This window comes from Elephantulus edwardii, unplaced genomic scaffold, assembly GCF_000299155.1.
Source record: "Elephantulus edwardii isolate Elephantulus edwardi_28Jun2011 unplaced genomic scaffold, EleEdw1.0 scaffold00266, whole genome shotgun sequence".
Lineage (NCBI taxonomy): Eukaryota > Metazoa > Chordata > Mammalia > Macroscelidea > Macroscelididae > Elephantulus > Elephantulus edwardii.
The window spans coordinates 382,554-400,822 of NW_006400016.1; the positions used below are offsets into that span (position 1 = coordinate 382,554).

The window sequence follows — 18,269 nt, forward strand, 5'->3', positions numbered from 1 at the left end:
TGGGTTTCCATTCATTCATTGTTGCACTATTCTCTCTACCCTCCTCCCAGTTTGTTCTTGTCCAAATGCCACAGTGCTTGTCAAAGCCAGTTCTGAAAGTTGTCCTTCTTGACCTAGCTTGAGGCTTCCAGGACCCTCTACCCCAGCTTTTACCTGAGTTGTGGGGTTTTTTGTTGTTTGCTTGGTTTTTTAAATTTTTTTTAAATTTTAATGTTTACAGAGCTTTTGGATTTCCATATATTCATTGTTGCATTTTTCTCCCTGCCCACCCCTCTACCCAGTTCCCTCTTAATTTTGAGAAAGAACAGAAAAATTATGTCATTGGTATAGACTTCCGCTCCCCCACCCCCACCCTGAGTACCCTCCACTATGCAACCTTCATTCTGGACTCTTGTCATAACCATAATACCCTATCACAGTTCTCTTTTCTTATCTGTTTCAATGCAGTATATATAATTTATCCAATTTTTCTCAGTCTCACTCCAGCCCTGATGTCAGTCCAGTTCTACAATAGTGGCACCTGTCCTTTTGTGACTGAGATATTTCACTCAACCTAATGTCCTCCAGGGTCACACATTTTCAAAAGAAGAGGCTGTGTTCTAGGCAGAACAATTTGTACAAAACGTTAGTGATAAGAGTAGTTTTTAATTCACATTTCTTAGGGAATACACAAGTGTACTGATGGGCTAACACAGCTGCTTATTAGCTTCGAGTCTTGAGTTGAGTAGGACCCGTCGCAACTCTATGAACCAAAGATCTGAACTCTGTCCTATCCTGTGCCAGCCTCACATTTCCTGACACACTTGAGCTCATTGTGGCAATCATGGTGTCAGTCCACCTAATTGAGGGTCGGTCTTTTGCCAGTACTCCACCCTTCCAAGTATTATGTCCCTCTCCAAGGAATAGCCTCTCCTAGTAATAGGCCCAAAGTATGTGAGGTGAAGCCTCAAGTCTCCTTATCATTGCCTCCAAACAGCGCTCTGGCTGCACCCTCTAAGATATTTATTCTTTTGGCAGGCCATGGGATATTCAGTGCTATTCTCTACCGCCAAAGGCATCAATTCTGCTATCCCTATTTTGTCTAGCTCTCCATTTCATAGCAAATGATCAGAAAAACCATGGTCTGAATCAGATACACCTTAGTCCTCAAACTGACATCATTACTCCTCAATAATTTGGACAGGTCCCTAACTTCAGTCTTTCCCAGTGCAGTATGACTCGGGATTTTCTGACTGCTCATACTGAGGGTGGCAATTGTGGATCCAAGTTAAGAAAGTTGTTGACAATTTTATTAATCTCTTCTCCATCCACCATGATGTTGCATGTCAGGAGATTGGTGAGAATCTGTTTTCTTGACATGTGCTTCAAGTCCTTTTTACTTTCAGCAAGCAAGGTTGTGTCATTTGCATAACACAGGTTATGAGTGTCTCTGATCCTGGTGCCACATTCCTCTTCAGAGTCCAGCTTCTTGAATAATTTGCTTAGTGTACAGATTGAATAGATATGGAGAGAGAATGGAAACCTGATGCACTCTCTTTTTAATTTTAAACCAATGCAGTGTTTCCCTGCTCCAGGAATAGGTTTTGCATGAGCACCTTTTTTTTTTGTTTTGTTTTTTGTTAAAAATGTTTCCTAAAAAAATGTGTCCTTTTTTAAAAAAAGTATCTGGATAATTTATATGACTCTAGGCTGGCCTTGAGTTCTTATGGGTAGAGGGAATAGGGGAGCTTCATTCTTCTCAAGATAATCCTTTTCTCTGATCTCGGTTCTTGACCCAAGCAACTTGAGTGCCCCCAAATCTTTTGATGATAAACTACTACTCTCCGAGGTCAGCAACAGGAAAAATGAGCATTTCCATTAGAAGGGAGCCTGTCCTCAATATGCTGTACCACTTTCCTTGAATCTGTTTAGCTGGGAAATGGGTATGGGAGACAGCAGCTCAGGAGATGCCACTCTCCTGCCCTCCACACCCCTACAATAAATGGATGGTTGCCCTAGCCAGGCCCCCCACAAGTCCACCCTGTTATTTATTCTCCAGCCCTCCTGATCACAACCCATAATTTCAGAATGCCTATGGGTGAGAAAGACAAAAAGGTGTCAAGAGGTGGTAAAGCTGGTCCAGGCCAAATCCTGGGAAACAGCTCTAGAAAGGCAGGGAATATGGCCTTCTCTCAGGGAGTAAAGGTCATAGGCCTGACTCATCATTGGAGTGTGGGAAATGGAGATGGGGGCAAAGTGGTCTGCCCCGTCCAAATAAATCTCCTGGGGCCATACGTGAAGGGGGGAGTGAATAGGAGAATGGGATTGGTGAGAAGGGAATTCCCAGTTTGCAAGCCATGGCTGGTTACCCTAGTAGCACCCAGATAGCGGCAGGAACGGAGGAGGAGCTCCTCTTGAAACATTGGTTGGCTACAGTTTCGTGATCTCTGATGCTTGGGTGTTATATCAGGATTTGAGGGAGGCATAGTACAAGCTAGAATTCACCCTGTGACACTAAAGCATTCCTTAAGAGTCTACTAATTCTTAGTTTTTATTACCTGAATCCCTCCTAAGATAAGCCTAAGGTAAACAATAGAGAGTACTGAAGAGCAAGGACATCAGGCTGGAGACTAAGGTGCGTCTTCACAATTACATGCTATGCATCAGAGAGTTGGACAGTGACTAGGGATGATAGAAAATTGATGCCTTTGAGCTGTGGTGCTGGAGGAGTGTTGAATATACCATGGACTGCTAGGAGAACAAACGGGTTTGTCCTGGAGAGGGTGAAGCTGGAATGCTCCTCAAGGATTCTAAAGCTTTGTCTGAACATACTTTGGGCATGTTGCAAGGAGGGACTGGTCCTTGGAGAGGGACATCATGTTTGGGAGAGTGGAGGGACGGCGCAGGAGAGGAAGACCCTCAATGAGATGGATCGATTCTGTGAGTGGAGTGGTGGGAATGAGTGTGTTGGAGACAGTGAGGGTGACACAGGTTAGAACAGCATTTAGGGCTCTCTTACATAGGGGTAGCTATGAGTCTCAAGTGACTGATGGCACATAACAACAAATAATAGAGAAGAAGTTGGCCTTATTTACAAAAGACTTCCCCATGATCCTTTGTTTTTGTTTACTACTCCCTTGTGATTTTCCCTACACAGAGAGGTGTAGCTTGAGGTCCTTCAGTCATTGGAACTGCTGCCCCCCTGTTTTTCTCTGTTTTATCCCATTCCTGGCTGGCTGTCTCATTAATAATTATAAAAATACCTTACCCTGGGTCTGCAACACCTGGGGCCTCAGCATCATTCTTGGTAGCCGCCTCTTCCTCCTCCAGGCTCAGGGGAGTTGCTATTTCTCTCCACTTCTACAGGGAAAGGTCTTGCTTCTTCCAGGGTCGCCACCTCCTTTTCCTCTCCTTCAGGGTCAGCAGCCTTGTTGGGATGTTTTGGCGAGTCCTCAGGTCTCCTGCTCTCCTCTTCAGTGTCCCCCTTTCATTCTTCTCTTTCATGGCTCATCAATGACCAGCTTCCCCTTCTTGTCACCATCACCTTCTGTGGCCTCAGGCTCTGGTTCAGGCACTTCCACATGGCTCTTTCTGAGAGGACTGATAACCAGAGGCTTTGATGATAGAGTTGTTATAGATGATAGAGTTGATATAGGCCCTCACTGAACCCTTTCCTCTTGATGGGCTTGCCAAACTTCACCTTGGACACTTCATAAGGGAAGAGGTCTTTGGGGCCCAGGAATGCTGTCTCATGGGTCCCGGGGGGAAAAAAAAAGACTTGGTATTTGTTGGCTGTTGATTTCCCTGCAGCTTCAGGCATCTCACCAATCTGGGCTGTCCCTTCATCTTGGCGAACACCAGGTCCCCACATTTGTACTCCTTCTGCTGGTTGGACTGTGACATGGTGGGGCTCTGGGCACCGGGGTTGCATGCCAGGCCATGAAGCATGAGCCCAAGTTTGCACGCAGTGCCACTTGGGTTCACCCCCTGCCCCATTCCCATTCTTCTCAATGTCAACCACAACTTGCTAAGATTCACACAATCAGATGTCTTTTTGCAGTCCATAAAGCACAAACAGACATTCTTCTGGTATTCTCTACTTTCAGATAGGACCCATCTGATATCAGCAGTGATAATCCTGCCTCTTCTAAATCCTGCTTGAATTTCTGGCAGTTCCCTATCTGTATACTGTTCTAGACATTTTTTAGTGATCTTAAGCAGTATTTTACTTGCATGTGATATTAATATTGTTCGATATTTTCCACATTCTGTTGAATCACCTCTCTTGGGAACGGAAACAAATACAGACCTTTTCAATCTGTTGGCCAGACAGATGTGCTCCAAATTTCCTGGCATAGACCTGTGAGTGCATCCAAGGCTGCATTTTGCTGATACCTTCAATGCAGCTTCCACTTCCTCCTTCATTAACATTGGCTCCTGCTCATATGGTACTTCCTGAAATTTTTCAGTGTTAATTAGTCCTTTTTTGTACAGTGGCTTCTGTACAAAATACAAATACACATTCCCTCCATCTTCTTTTGATGCTTTCTAAGTCGTTCAGTATTGCCCACAGATAGCATCTTTCAGTATTGCAACTCAGGTTTTAAATTTGTTTTTCACTTCTCTCAGCTTGAGAAATTCAGAGTGAGTCCTTCCCTTTTTAATCTCCAATTCCAGCTCTCTGCACATTATAATACTTTGCTTTGACTTCTCGAGCTGCCCTTTGAAATCTTCTGTTCATCTCTTCACTTCATGTTTTCCCTTTGTTTTGGCTTCTCGACACTCTTAAGCAATTTTCAGAGTCTCTTCTGACATCCATTTTGGTTTTTTTCTTTCTGCTTTGTCTTTGTAATGCCTTTTTGCTCTTTTCATGAATAATATCTTTGATATTATCCCACAACTCATCTGGTCTTTGATCATTGGTGATCATTGCCTCAAATCTATTCCTAAAATGATCTTGAAATTCAGATGAAATAGATTCAAGAGCATAACTTGGTTCTCGTGAACTTATTTTCATTTTCTTCAGCCTCAATCTGAACTTGCATATGAGTAATTGATGACCAGACCCACAGTCTGCCCCTGGCCTATTTTTGACTGCTGATATTGAGCTTCTCCAATGGTTTCTTCCACAAATGTAGTCAATCTGATTCCTATGCAGCCCATCAGGTGAGATCTATATGTAAAGTCATTGTTTTTATCTTTTAAAAAAGGTATTTGGCGATGAATAAGTCATTGAAAATACAAAATTCAGTAATTCTATTTCCAGTCTCATTTCTATCACCAAGTCCATATTTTCCAACTACTACTCCGTCTTCACTGTTTCCCACTTTTGCATTTCAGTCACCAGTTATCATTAACTACATGGTCTATATGTTCCAGTATGATTCCACCCATGGCAAGTTCAATGGCACTGTCCAGGCTGAGAATGGGAAAAGCTGCTCATCAGTGGGAAAACAATTATCTTTCAGGAGCAAGGTCTTACCAATAAAAAAGCGCGTGTGTGTGTGTGATGTTAGTGTTATGCTATGGAGTCCACTGGTGTCTTCGCAACCTTGAAGAAGGCTGGGGCTCACTTGCAGGGTGATACCAAACAGGTAATCATCTCTGCTTCTTCTGCCAATGTCCCCATGTTTGTGATGGGCATGAACCATGAGAAGTATGGAAAGGCTCTCAAGATTGTCAGCAATGCCTCCTGTACCACCAACCTCTTGGCCCTCCTGGCCAAGTCATCCATGACAACTTCAGCATCATAGAGGGACTCATGACCACAGTGCATGCCAGCACTGCCACACAGAAGAAGACTGTGGATGGCCACTCTAGAAAGCTGTGGCGTGATGGCCATGGAACTGCTCAGAACGTCATCCCTGCATCTACTGGCACCACCAAGGCCGTGGCCCTGAGCTGAATGTGACTTGCTGCCTGGAGATATAGGATGACAGCAAGAAAGTAGTAAAGCAGGCATTAGAAGGGCCCCTCAAGGGCATCCTGGGATACACTGAAGACCAGGTTGTCTTCTGTGACTTTAACAGTGACACCCACTCTTCCACCTTTGATGTATTGCCTTGAATGACCACTTTGTCAAACTCATTTCCTGGTATGACAATTAATTTGGCTACAGCAACCAGGTGTTCACATGGCCTCCAAAGAATAAGAGCCCCTTGGACAACCAGCCCCAGCAATAGTCCTAGATTAGAGAGGGAGACTCTCAGCTGCTGGGGAGTCCTTGCCCCAACTCGATCCCCTCACATGCTGAGAATCTCACATCCTTGACACAGTTTTCCATCCAGTCCCCCTGAGAAAGGGGAGGGGCTTAGAGAGCCTATCCTGTCATGTACCATCAATAAAGAACACTGTACTCAGAAAAAAAAAAGTTGTAGCTATCTCCTCAGAGCTTGTGGTTTTATGTTTTTCTCCTCCCCTTTTGTCTTGTACCCTGGAGATGGCAATAGCTCATGTCTAGTGCTTGTCCTGGACACTGCACAGCCCTTACAGTTTCCCTGTTCCCTGGCTCCAAAACAAAAACCATCCAACACCCATTCCTACTGAGTCGATTCTAACTCAGCAACCCCACAGAACAGAGTAGGACTGCTCCATAGAATTTCCGAGGCTGTGAATCTTAACAAGAGCGACTGTCCTACACCTTTCCAATTGTTCCTCTGTTAAACCCTCCTGGGAGTATCCCATATGTGCAACCTGCCTTCTTCCTACTGCACCCTTACTGCTTTACATACCTCACATGCACACACCCCCCTCTCCCCACCTTAACACTGCCCCCCACCCCTCAGCAGTGGTTCCTTAACACGCTTCTTTGAGAGGAGAAAATCTAGTCCTTCCAGGGCTGAAGTGCTTGTGGAAGACACATACCTACCTCCTAGTCCTCCCTTCTTACTTGGATGGTTAGCCCAAATAAACCATAGGACTATTCATTCCTGATGCCTGTTGTGTTAGGTGCCATCGAACCAAGTATGACTCATAGCAACCTTATGAACAACAGATCTGAACCATGCCCTATCCTATGCCATCCTCACAATCTCTGACACACTCAAGCCCATTGCTGTAATCACTGTGTCAGTCCACCTGGTTGAGAGTCTTCCTCCCTTTCCATCCTTTCTCCTTTACAAGCAGGATGTCCTCCAAGGAGAAAGCCTCTCCTAGCCACATGCTCTGAGTACATGAGACAAAGCTTTGCAGTCCTTGCCTCCCAGGAACTCTCTGCAATACTGATCTTGCTGCTGGTACCAAGTGTATTGATTGTGGATCCAAGTAAGATGATGTCATTGACAGTTTCAATTTTTTTTCCATCCATCATGATGTTGCCTATCAGTCCAGTGGTGAGAATTTTTGTGTTCTTGATGTTGAGATGCAATCCATACTGAAGGCTTCGTCTGCAGCAAGTGTTTAAGTCTCCCTTACTTTCAGCAAGCAAGATTGTGCCAGTCATCTGCATACCAAGATTGACCCAAAGAACAAGAAGCAGATGTCCCCCTGGAAGCACTTGACTCTGTATGCTGGTGGCCATACTGCTGCCTGGTTTTGCACCTGGTTGGTTAAGGGTCTACTATTGAGCGTGACAGCTGTGAGGTGCCAAGGTTGAGGGCAAAACTCAGACTCCCAGGAAAGAGATTAGGCCTATAAGGAAATAATCAAGAATAACAAATATCTATTTTTTTTAAGGACTTAGGCTGGGTTTTTGAGATAATCCAAATCAGTGGAAATTATACACATGATCAGAGAGAAGATATTTATCTCAAATCTCAAGGAAATCAATCTTGTAGGGGCTGGCAAGTCCCAAATCCATGAGTTAGCTCGAGATTTCTAACTCGTGTAGCTTCAGGGGCTGACACTTCTAAGATTGGCAGGAGAAGTGGCTGAGTGTTGGCTTCGCAGCTAATGTAATGAGAATGTAATGTAATGTAATGTAATGTAATAGAACAGGCTGATAGCTCAAGTTCAGAGAACTAGAGGTCAGATGGTGATAAGCAAGATGCAGGATTCAGATGGAGCAAAAACCACTGTGGCTTTGCCAGACATCCTTTTATATTTGACATAGGTCACAGCCCCAAAGACACTCCCTTTCGTGGCAGGGCTTATCATGGAGCTGACTACATTAGCTCTCATCAAGGGAAAGATTTCAGGACAAGTGCCAGACCAGACAAGAATGGGTAGCCCTGTTTACACACAACTTTAATCATCCAGCCTGACCCTTGTCTAGTTAGCATCTGTATACATCTTCCCCGCCCCCCTCCCTTCTAAGGTGTGAACTTTTATTCAGCTGGTCTCAAGTCAGTGTACAGGTGAAAGCCTCCACAAATCAGCCAGCCCAGGGAGACCAAAAGCCTTCATATTTTTAGATTGGGGGAGGGGAAAGGCACCAAAAAGTAGGGTCGCTCCTGGAAAACTAAAATAGCAAGTATTAAGGTGGAAAGTCTTTCCCTTTTTTAAAAAAAACACCCAACAACCAGGATTACATAATTTACAGTAAAGCAGTGCTACCTGCCACTCCTGTCCATTTATAGACATGGGGTGGGGGGACGAGGCCCTTCTCCTTAGGGGAAGAGAGAGGTATTTGGAAAGGCTTCCTGTCACACTGCCATGTCACAATTATTTCGAATGGATATTTTTAAAAAAACAAACAACCACACACACAACAAAAAACAAGGTACAGTCAAAGTCCTGGCTACCCTGGAGAACTAGGTGTGTAGGAGAGGTGGGGAAATTCTCATTCCACACCAGCTGTTGTCACCTTCACCATTCCACTTTTTAAATCCTGAGTCAAGGACCAAAAGAACCCAAAAACCAAAATGAAACAAACAAACAAAAAGGTAACAAAGCCATGCCAATCCCATCTCATTTTTGTTGGTTTTTTTCCTGTGCATGTTAGGATGTTTTGGGGGGTTTTATCAAGAAAAGGTACAATGCAACTGAACAGTCCACCTAGAAGCATTTGCAGTGAACAATGGAGGGGCCAGTACTCCTGCTTACTGGGCCACATATCTTGGAAGGCAGACAGGGAGGCCAGGATGCAGCTGCCGATCCACGTAGAGTATTTGTGCTCAGGAGGAGCAATGATCTTGATCATCATGTTGGGGGCCAGTGCCATGATCTCCTTCTGCGACCTGTCAGTGATGACTGGGTACATGGCCGGACAGCACTCTGTTGGGGTAGAGGTCGTTGCAGCTGTCAACATCACACTTCATGTTTCAGTTGAAAATATTTTCATGGGTGCTGGAGTATTTTTGTTGCTGGAGAAGGAAATGCTCATTGTCAATGGTGATGACTTGTCCATCGGGCAGCTTGTAGCTCTTCTTCAATGAAGACAAGGAGGACACCATGGCCACCTCCTGCTTGAAGGTCAGGATGACATAACAGAGTTTCTCCTTGATGTCACTGCAGGATTTCTCACCTGGCTGTGGTGCTGAAGCTGTAGACTCATTCAGTGAGGATCTTCATGACAATTCAAGTTCTTAAGTCTTCCTTATTCATTATTCAACTTTCACATGCATATTCAGCAGTTGAAAATACCCTGGCTTGGGTATGGTGCACTTTAGTTATTAAAATGCATCTCCAGTAGGGTAAAAAGGGAAGCCACTGACTGGGAAAAAGTATTTGGTAATAACATATCAGATAAGGGACTTATATCCAGAATTTATGAAATACTTGAGCACCACAACAAGATAAAGGTAAATAATCCAATAGAAAAATGGGCACAGGATATGAACAGGCACTTCGCCAAAGACGACATTCAGATGGCTAACAAACACATGAAGAAATGCTCAAAATCCCTAGCCCTAAGAGAGATGCAAATTAAAACAACTATGAGATATCACCTCACCCCAGTCAAAATAGCAAAATTTAATAGAACAGCAAGCAACAAATGCTGGTGAGGTTGTGGAGAAACTGGAACCCTGATTCACTGTTGGTGGGAGTGTAAAATGGTGCAACCCCTGTGGAAAGCAGTATGGCGCTTTCTCAAAAAGTTGCAAATTAGAGATACCATTTGACCCAGCAATTCCACTACTGGGAATATACCCTGAAGAGACCATAGCTGACATCCAAGCAGATATATGCACACCCATGTTTATTGCAGCTTTGTTCACAATAGCAAGGAGTTGGAAACAACCTAAGTGCCCATCAACAAACGAATGGCTAGAGAAGCTGTGGTATATTCGCACAATGGAATACTATGCTGCATTAAAAAACAAGGAACTCATGCAATATTATTCAAAATGGTTGACTCTGGAGAACATTATGCTGAGTGAAATATCCCAGTCACAAAGGGACAAATATTACATGATGCCACTGTTATAGAATGGGACTGTCCTTGGGGTTGGGGAGAGACTGAGTAAGATGGGTTCAATGATGTGTGCTGCACTGAGGCGGAGGAGGGAGGGAACTGTTTAAAAGAGATATATAACTGGGTGTTTCTATCATCACAGGAGTCTAGAGCGAGGGCTACATGGTGGAGGGGACCTGGGGGGGGTTTGTGGAACAATGAAAGAATCTTTTTACTTTTCCATAATTTTTGACTCATGTACTTATAACTTGTTAGTCAAATTTGTGTCTTCTAGGTTGCAACACCCCCATGATACATCTTCAAGGATATGAACATGTATGGCCAAGCACAATCAATAAGAGTGCATCTAAATTCCAAAATCAGTCTCCATAATAGTCTATGTGTTTCCTACTGACTGCCAAAGGGGCCCATTAGAGTAGTGAGAGAAGATCTTCACCCTGAAACCCACAGCGTCCCTTTTCAGCAGGAAGTAGAATACGCCATCCCCTTTTCCTTATGACTCAGGGTGAAGTCTCTCTCAGGGAGGAGTGATAGGGAATGGCAAAGGACACACTGACAAAGAAGATTAATCAGAACTGGCTTTGACAAGCACTGTGGCATTTGGACAAGAACAAACTGGGAGGAGGGTAGAGAGAATGGTGCAGCAGTGAATGAATGGAAACCCAAAATCTCTGTAAATGTTTATGAAAATTAATAAAATATAATTATAGAAAAAAAATGCATCCTTACCCTTACACTTTAAAGACATTCTTGGATTAGCTGGATGCAATATGTTGCTTGATTTCTTGACTGCTGTTTCCATGGATGTTGAGTATATATCCAAGATTAAAAAAAAAATCCTTGACAACGGCAGCATTTTCTCCATTTGTCTTGGTATTTTCAGTTGGTCAAGTTCTGAGGATTGTTTCTATCCTGAAGGGTAATCCCTCATGAAGGCTATCTTGTGTTTGTTTGCTCTTCACTATGAATCAAGTCTTCATCACTTTTCAGTGGACAAGGTTGTGCCATCTGCATATTGCAGTTTGCTGATAACACATTCTTGGATTATTTGCTCAGCATACAGATTGGATAAATGTGAGATGACGGAATCCTGGTGCATAGTTTTCCTGATTTTAAGCCATGCAGTATCCCCTTGTTCTGTTCAAATGACTAATTCTTGGTCTATTATAATTTTTCTCAATATTACCCATAATTTATTATGATCAACATAGATGCCTATATAGTCAATAAAATACAAATAAGCATCTTAATATTCTCTGCATTCAGTCATGATCCATTGGACATCAGCAATGATATCCCTAGTTTTACAACCTCTTTGAACCCAACTTGAATTCCTGGCAGTTCCCTGTGGATATACTGCGCTAGCCAACTTAGAAAAATCTCCAGCAAGATTTAACTTGCATGTGATTTTAATGATATTTAGTAATTTCCACATTCTGTTAGATCACTTAAAAAAAATGGGCCCCAAATCAGAATTTCTTCCAGCCTCTGATAACTGCTCTCTTCTCTATGGATTTGCCTGTTTTGAATATTTCATACAGATGAGACCATAGGTGGCTTTTTGTATCTAGCTTCTTTCACTTAGCATAATGTTTGAGACTCCTCCACTCCGAAGTGTCTTAGTAATTCTTTCCCTCCCTCCTTTGGCAAAATATAGTCAAAGATGAAATTTACCATTTTTACCTTTTAAAAATCTTTCTCACATGCACAATTTAAAAGAAGAGGAGGGAGGAGACGGCCATAATCGCCCAGGTTTGCTCCACCCAGGTGCCTGTGATCCTTTGGCCAGAGAGGATGGTGCTGTGTATGGGGGAGTTGTGTTGTGTTGTGGCGGTCTCTGTGACACGGATGTGTCAAATGCGTTAATGGTTGGCTACCCAGTGCGGACTGAGAGTGGGGTGGAGCTCCCGGATTAAACAAGTGTGGAAGGAGGAGTGGCCTCCACTTCCATAATAGCTTGCCTCTGGAAACCCTATGAACTTGGAGAGAGGATGAAAGGCACCCCAAGCGTCAAGGACTCTCCTTCATAGGGTCGCTATGAGTCGCCTGCGATTCGATGGCACTTAACAACAACACAACAACAACATTGTGAATGGGAATCCCAGAACACTTAATTGTGCTTATGTGAAACCTATATCTAGACTAAGAAGCTGCTGTCAGAAAAGAGCAAGAAAAAAACTGTATGGTTTAAAATCAGGAAACGGGTGCATCAGGGTTGTATAATTTTCCCATACCTATTCCATCTGTATACTGAGCAGATCATTCAACAAGCTAGACTTTATGAGGAGGAATATGTGGCATCCGGAGCAAAGGAAGACTCTTAACAACCTGCATTATGGTGATGACATAATCTTGGTCACTGAACATAAGGAGGTCTTGCCAGAGATCAAGTACTATAGCCTTAAATATGGATTGCATCTCAACATCAAGAAAACACAAAATCAAGAGAGCTCTGGTTGCCTAGTGGCAAGAAGCTACGCTGCAATACTGAAGGTGCGTGGACCGAATCCATCAGATGCTTTGCTGGGGAAGGAGGAGCAGTCTCCTGTACCAGTCAGATCCAATTCGATGGGACACGAGAAAAAACAAAATCCTCACCACCGTGTCAACAGGCAATATCATAGTAAATGGAGAAAAGACTGAAGTTGTCAAAATTTCATCTAACTTGGATCCACAATCAACATCCTTGGTACCAGCAGTCAAAAAAATGAAAACATTGTTCTGGGCGGAGGTGCTGAAGCTGCAGCGGAGGGCAGCACCTGTGGGCAGGGCCAGGACAGGGAGCAGATCCACCCAGAATGATGCTAAAGTAGCCATCCTGGGGGCTTCTGGAGGAACTGGGCAGCCTCTCGCTCCCTGGTGAGCTGCCTGACCCTCTACAATATTGCTCACATGCCTGGAGTAGCTGCTGATCTCAGCCCCATTGAGACCAGAGCGCATGTGAAAGGGTAGCTTGAGCCTGAACAGCTGCCAGACTGCCTGAAGGGCTGCAATATGGTGGTTATTCCTGAAGGATTCCCAAGAAAGCCAGGCATGATGCGGGATGACCTGTCCAACACCAGCGCCACAATCGTGGCCACCCTGGCTGCTGCCTGTGCCCAGCATTGCCCTGAAGCCATGATCTGCATCATTGCAAATCCGGTTAACTCCACCATCTGGATCACAGAAGTTTTCAAGAAACACGGCGTGTACAATCCCAATAAGATCTTCGGTGTGACCACTCTGGATATTGTCAGGGCAAAAACTTTTGTTGCAGAACTGAAGGGTTTGGATCTAGCTCTCAAGTCGACATCCCTGTGATTGGTGGCCATGCTGGGAAGATCATCATCCCCCTGATCTCTCAGTGCACTCCCAAGGTGGACTTTCCCCAGGACCAGCTGACCACCCTGACTGGGTGCATCCAGCAGGTGGGCACCGAGGTGGTGAAGGCTAACGCCGGAGCAGGGTCCACTATGCTGTCCATGGCATATGCCGGCGCCTGGTTTGTCTTCTCCCTCATGGATGCCATGAACAGAAAGGAAGGAGTTGCTGAGTGCTCCCTTGTCAAGTCCCAGGAGACAGACTGCACTATTTCTCCACACCGTTAGTGCTGGGGGGAAGGGCATTGTGAAGAATCTGAGCATCGGCAAGATCTCTTTCAAGAAGATGATCACTGAGGTGATCCCCGATCTGAAAGCCTCCATCCAGAAAGGGGAGGATTTTGTGAAGAACATGAAATGAGAAAGCAGCTAGAGAGCGCTTGGTCAGTTTCCTTAATTTATTAAGGCATCATGTTACTGAAAAGGCCATTTCAGATACATCTGTATTTTTATTTGCTTTGATGATGTTTACTGTATTAACGTCATCTCTTCCAAATTGCTGGTTGGCATCTTGATACACTAAAAAAAGCAGGCTTTGTGGGGGTTTTTTTGTTTGTGTTTGTGTTTTTTTTTTTTTTTAATTAAAACAAATGGCATTGGGAAAATCTGCTCTCAGGGACCTCTCCAGAGTATTAAAGAGCAATGATGTTGTTTGAAAGACTAAGGGGCACTTAATCCAAGCCATAGTGTTATCAGTTACTTGCTATGCATCTGAAAGGTGGACAAGGAAACAGGATGACAGAAGAATCAATGCCTTTGAGTTGTGAGACTGGAGAGTAGTACTGATTATCACATGGACAAGAGAACAAACAGGTCTGTGCTAGAGACAACGAAACCAGAGTGGTCCTTGGGAGGCAAGGATAATGACGCTTTCACATACTTTGAGCATGTTGTAAGGGGAGGGCTACATAGAACATACTTGGAAAGATGGACGGTTAGGAGAGGAGGTCTTCAATGAGATGGACTGGACATTGTGACTTAACCACCAGCTCAAATGTGTTGAGGTTGGCACAGGATAGGGCACAGTTCAGAGCCATTGTTCATAGGTCACTGTGTGTCCTACTCAACTCAGCACATGACAGCAATTGTGTTGTGCAACTATCAGCAGTATCCATTGCCACATTTCCATTACTGTAAACTCAGTGCTTTTTAAGGCTTCTTTCCCTTCTTCTCTGGTAACCAATAGTAAACTTTTAAAAGTATATGGTTATATTTAAAATGTGCAACCATTACTATTTCCAAAATTTTTCATTACCCTAAACAGAAACCCTGTACTTATTAAGCATGTAAGTCTACATTCCCTTTTTTTCTCAGCCCATGTACCCACTAATCTAACCCATTTTGAGTTTGTTTTTTTAAATCTAGTGTGGAGGGTTAAGGGGCTGACTTCATTCTTTGCATGTGAACATCCAATTGTCCTCACACTATCTGTCAAAGATATAGATTATCCTTTCCCCGACTGGTCTGTAACCTGTGTTGAAAATTGACTGTAATGGATTTATATTATTTCTCACGTTTGCTTTGCTTCTAGAAGGCAAGTGTCCTGTTCCCTGCCCTACTAGCCTCTGGAATAGTTGCAGGAACCAGGGGCTAGCAGAATCTCTAAGATAATTGTGATTCACTGTGATGCGCATCATGTGTTTGTCAGGTCTCATGCTGGTGAATAGGCCACCAGGCAAGCTCTCAGCTCTACAGGGCCCTGAGCAAAACACTAGCTTTCTTTGAACCAGTTTGATGGACCAGAATCATCAAACAACAGGATCCTAACAGGCATATGGGGGTTTAGATAACAGCAAGCCATCTGGTGGGAATAGGAACTTGGGATAATGGGGGCTTTTGTGGCCATGAGCACCCTTGGCAAATGCAACTACATCTGGGAGAGATTAGACTGGTGCCGGGAGCTCACAGGATGTTGTCACCAGGCACAGTTCTGCTGGGTGTTTTTTGCCCTTGCTACTGGTTGGCATGGGACAGACTGGGATAGTCCACTGTGAAGCCCTTCTTTCCTGTTACCCTGATGCAGATGAGGACAGCTCTGATCTGGGCCATGTGAGTCAGTGACAGGGCAGTGCGGGTGCTAGTGGGCAAGGTCTGGCATACAGGGATTTTAAGAGTTGCTGTGGGTTCTTGGGTATTGTTGACTGCCTTTGAATTGAGCATGACTCATAGCAACCCTATGAACAAGAGGCCTGAAGCCCCTCTACAACTACCGACATTTATCAAAGTTCAGTTTCCAGAGGCATGTTGTTTAGGAAGTGGATACCACTCCTGCTTTCAAGTTTCTGGGTATTAGAAGAAGACAAAGAAGAGGGGCTAGCTCTCCTGTGGTAGAGATGAGTTTCACTGGGCAAGGATGACAAATGACCTCTATGATTGGACCAGGGAAAAGGATGAGGGAGGCCAAGCCTTGGCAATATCATTATGGCCCCAAATGTCTGGGGCAAGTTGGACCCATGCCCTCCATTAATAACAGTCCCGGCACAGGGGCCTGGGATGGGTGCAAACATGAGGACCCTAGACAGATCCATGTGAGGGTCACCACTGGCCCTTCTGTATCTGCTTGAAGGGGATGAAATGAACGGGCCAGGACATGTACCGCAAACAGTTTATTCCTTTAAGCTGTGAATTTACTTGCTTAAAATAGCTCTTTAGAAGTAGCAGAACTGCAGTGGAAGAGGCTGCAGCTCTCAGTATCCTCCTGTCTTTTTCTGCACGGCCTGAACCAGCAGTTCTGAGTAGTGTTCCAGCAGGGCCCGCAAATCAGGGTTGGCCAGTGGACAGAGGGTAGGTGGAGATGGGGGACCAGGACTGGGCAGGGCCTGGTTTGGTGCCATCTCTGTCCTATCCAGCCAGATCGCCTCCAACTTGCGGTGGATCCAAAGGAAGGTGGAAGCCAGCGCAGCCTGTGCCTCCTGCTGCTCAGCGCTGACCTGGCCACTGGAGACCACCTGCAGGGAATGCTGAGGCTTGTCAGGGACCGCGAGGCCAGGCAGTCCCCTCAGCCCTTCCCTCCAACACTGGGGCTTGGCTCACCACAAGGTAAAGGTCAAGTGCGTCTTGGAAGGCAGTCTGCAGCCTGTGCACGATGGTCTTTGCATTGCTCAGCTCAAGGGGAACTGGGGGCACACCCCCAGTTGGCACACTGGGTTCGCCCCAATGTCTAGGACTACTCTGGGCCAGCCTGTCTGCATCTGAGGGTAAAGAAAGGTAGTAAGAGGCTGCTACACTCTGTCAGGTTTGAAAGAAACCAGATGGTTTAGATGATCTCAGCTGCTGGCCTTGATGTCTGTCTGGAACACACTCACTTAGTTCCCAAGGGTCTCTCCCTCCCACGCTGCAGGGCTCTGCTCAACTGCTACTTTCTCCCTGAGGTCTCTCCTCATCATCATCCTGTTTACAATTGCAAACCTCAACCCCTTCCCAGCTTTACGCTGCAGTGCGTACGACTTTATGATACACTTGACACTTTCCTTCTACGTTTTGTCTGGACAGCTCTCCCCCAGTTAAAGGAACCAATTCTCTGGGGGAAGATACTTCCAAGGTCTTGTTTACCTCCATGTCCCATGTCTCGAGGGCCTACAAGAAAGCCCCACATGGACAAGGTGCTCACGAAATACTTGTCAAATGAATAGACTAAGGAATGATGGCCCAGCCCTGTGCCCAACTGGTGCATGAGGTGAGCTTAGAGGACAGTCCCTTGACCCCACCATGGCACTCACCAGGAGGAGGCTCAAGGAGGGAGGTAGGGCTCCCAGGAATCCCTGGCCTGGTCTCTGGAAGCTGGGAATTATCAGGGTGGGTTGGAGAGTTGAGAGGCTGGGGGACAGGGAATCTTGGGAGGAAGGCATCCTCGTGAAGCAGCAGGGCCCCCGTGTGCACAGGGCTGTGGGGCAGGAAGCTGACTGCTGTAGCATAACACGGGGCAGCCACAGGCTTCTGGGACCAGGCACATGCGGTGGGTGGCTCCTGTGGGGGTGGGGACAGCAGGAACCTGTCACAGGTGCTTGTCAGGGTCAGTCTCGGACCAGCCCGGGCCTCGTGGTTGCCCCAGGAGGGCAGGTCAGGCTCTGGGTCCTCAGGGCTGGAACAGGGAGCTGCCGGCGTGGTGGCCTGGAGTTCCTGGCCCAGGGAGGCCAGCTCCCCCAGGGATGAGGGCCTGCAGAGGGGCCGGGCTGTCTCAGCGAGAACAGGACCAGCATGCTCCTTGAGGGAGATGCTGTGTGCCATCTTGGCACGGGAGCTTGCAGTGGTTTCCATGTAGGAGTGGGTGGGAGGAACGTGGACACCCTGAGCGAGGCCTGAGGTGGGTACAGATGAAGGTGGCGCAGGCCTCCTGTCTGTGGGCAGCACTGATGAGGAGGGAGCACAAGGCACCAGGCCTGTGAGGCAGGGGGCTGGAAAGGAAGCAGACCGCTCACTCTCATACCCCAGCTGTGCTTTGTGCCTCTACCCCACTCAGCCCAGCTGGACACCCAGAGCCACCACTGAGAAAGCCAGGGTTGTTGAGTGGGGACTTACTCAGTGGGTGCCAGGCCTCCAGGGTCTTAAGGAGCTCCTCAGTCTTCCCTCTAGAGAGGACCTGTAAGCACATTGCTGAGATGAGGACAAAGCCTCCTGGCCACTAGCCCCACATCCTG

General features: G+C 45.8%; 1 protein-coding gene and 2 pseudogenes across 1 annotated transcript in view; 1 reads left to right on the plus strand and 2 right to left on the minus strand.

Moving 5' to 3' along the window:
• Positions 1 to 3,277: 3,277 nt before the first annotated feature.
• Positions 3,278 to 3,882, minus strand: LOC102849315 (annotated as a pseudogene).
• Positions 3,883 to 12,980: 9,098 nt separating this feature from the next.
• On the plus strand, positions 12,981 to 13,993 carry LOC102849718 (annotated as a pseudogene).
• A 2,326-nt stretch (positions 13,994 to 16,319) lies between these two features.
• WDR62 (WD repeat domain 62) overlaps positions 16,320 to 18,269 on the minus strand; it is a 46,758-nt gene continuing 44,808 nt past the window's right edge. The window contains exons 29-32 of the mRNA XM_006899708.1: positions 18,151 to 18,211; positions 17,352 to 18,026; positions 16,666 to 16,823; positions 16,320 to 16,580 (exon numbers count right to left, since the gene is read on the minus strand). Of these exons, the coding sequence (XP_006899770.1) occupies positions 16,320 to 16,580; positions 16,666 to 16,823; positions 17,352 to 18,026; positions 18,151 to 18,211 (1,155 nt within the window). The remainder of the gene's footprint in view (positions 16,581 to 16,665; positions 16,824 to 17,351; positions 18,027 to 18,150; positions 18,212 to 18,269) is intronic.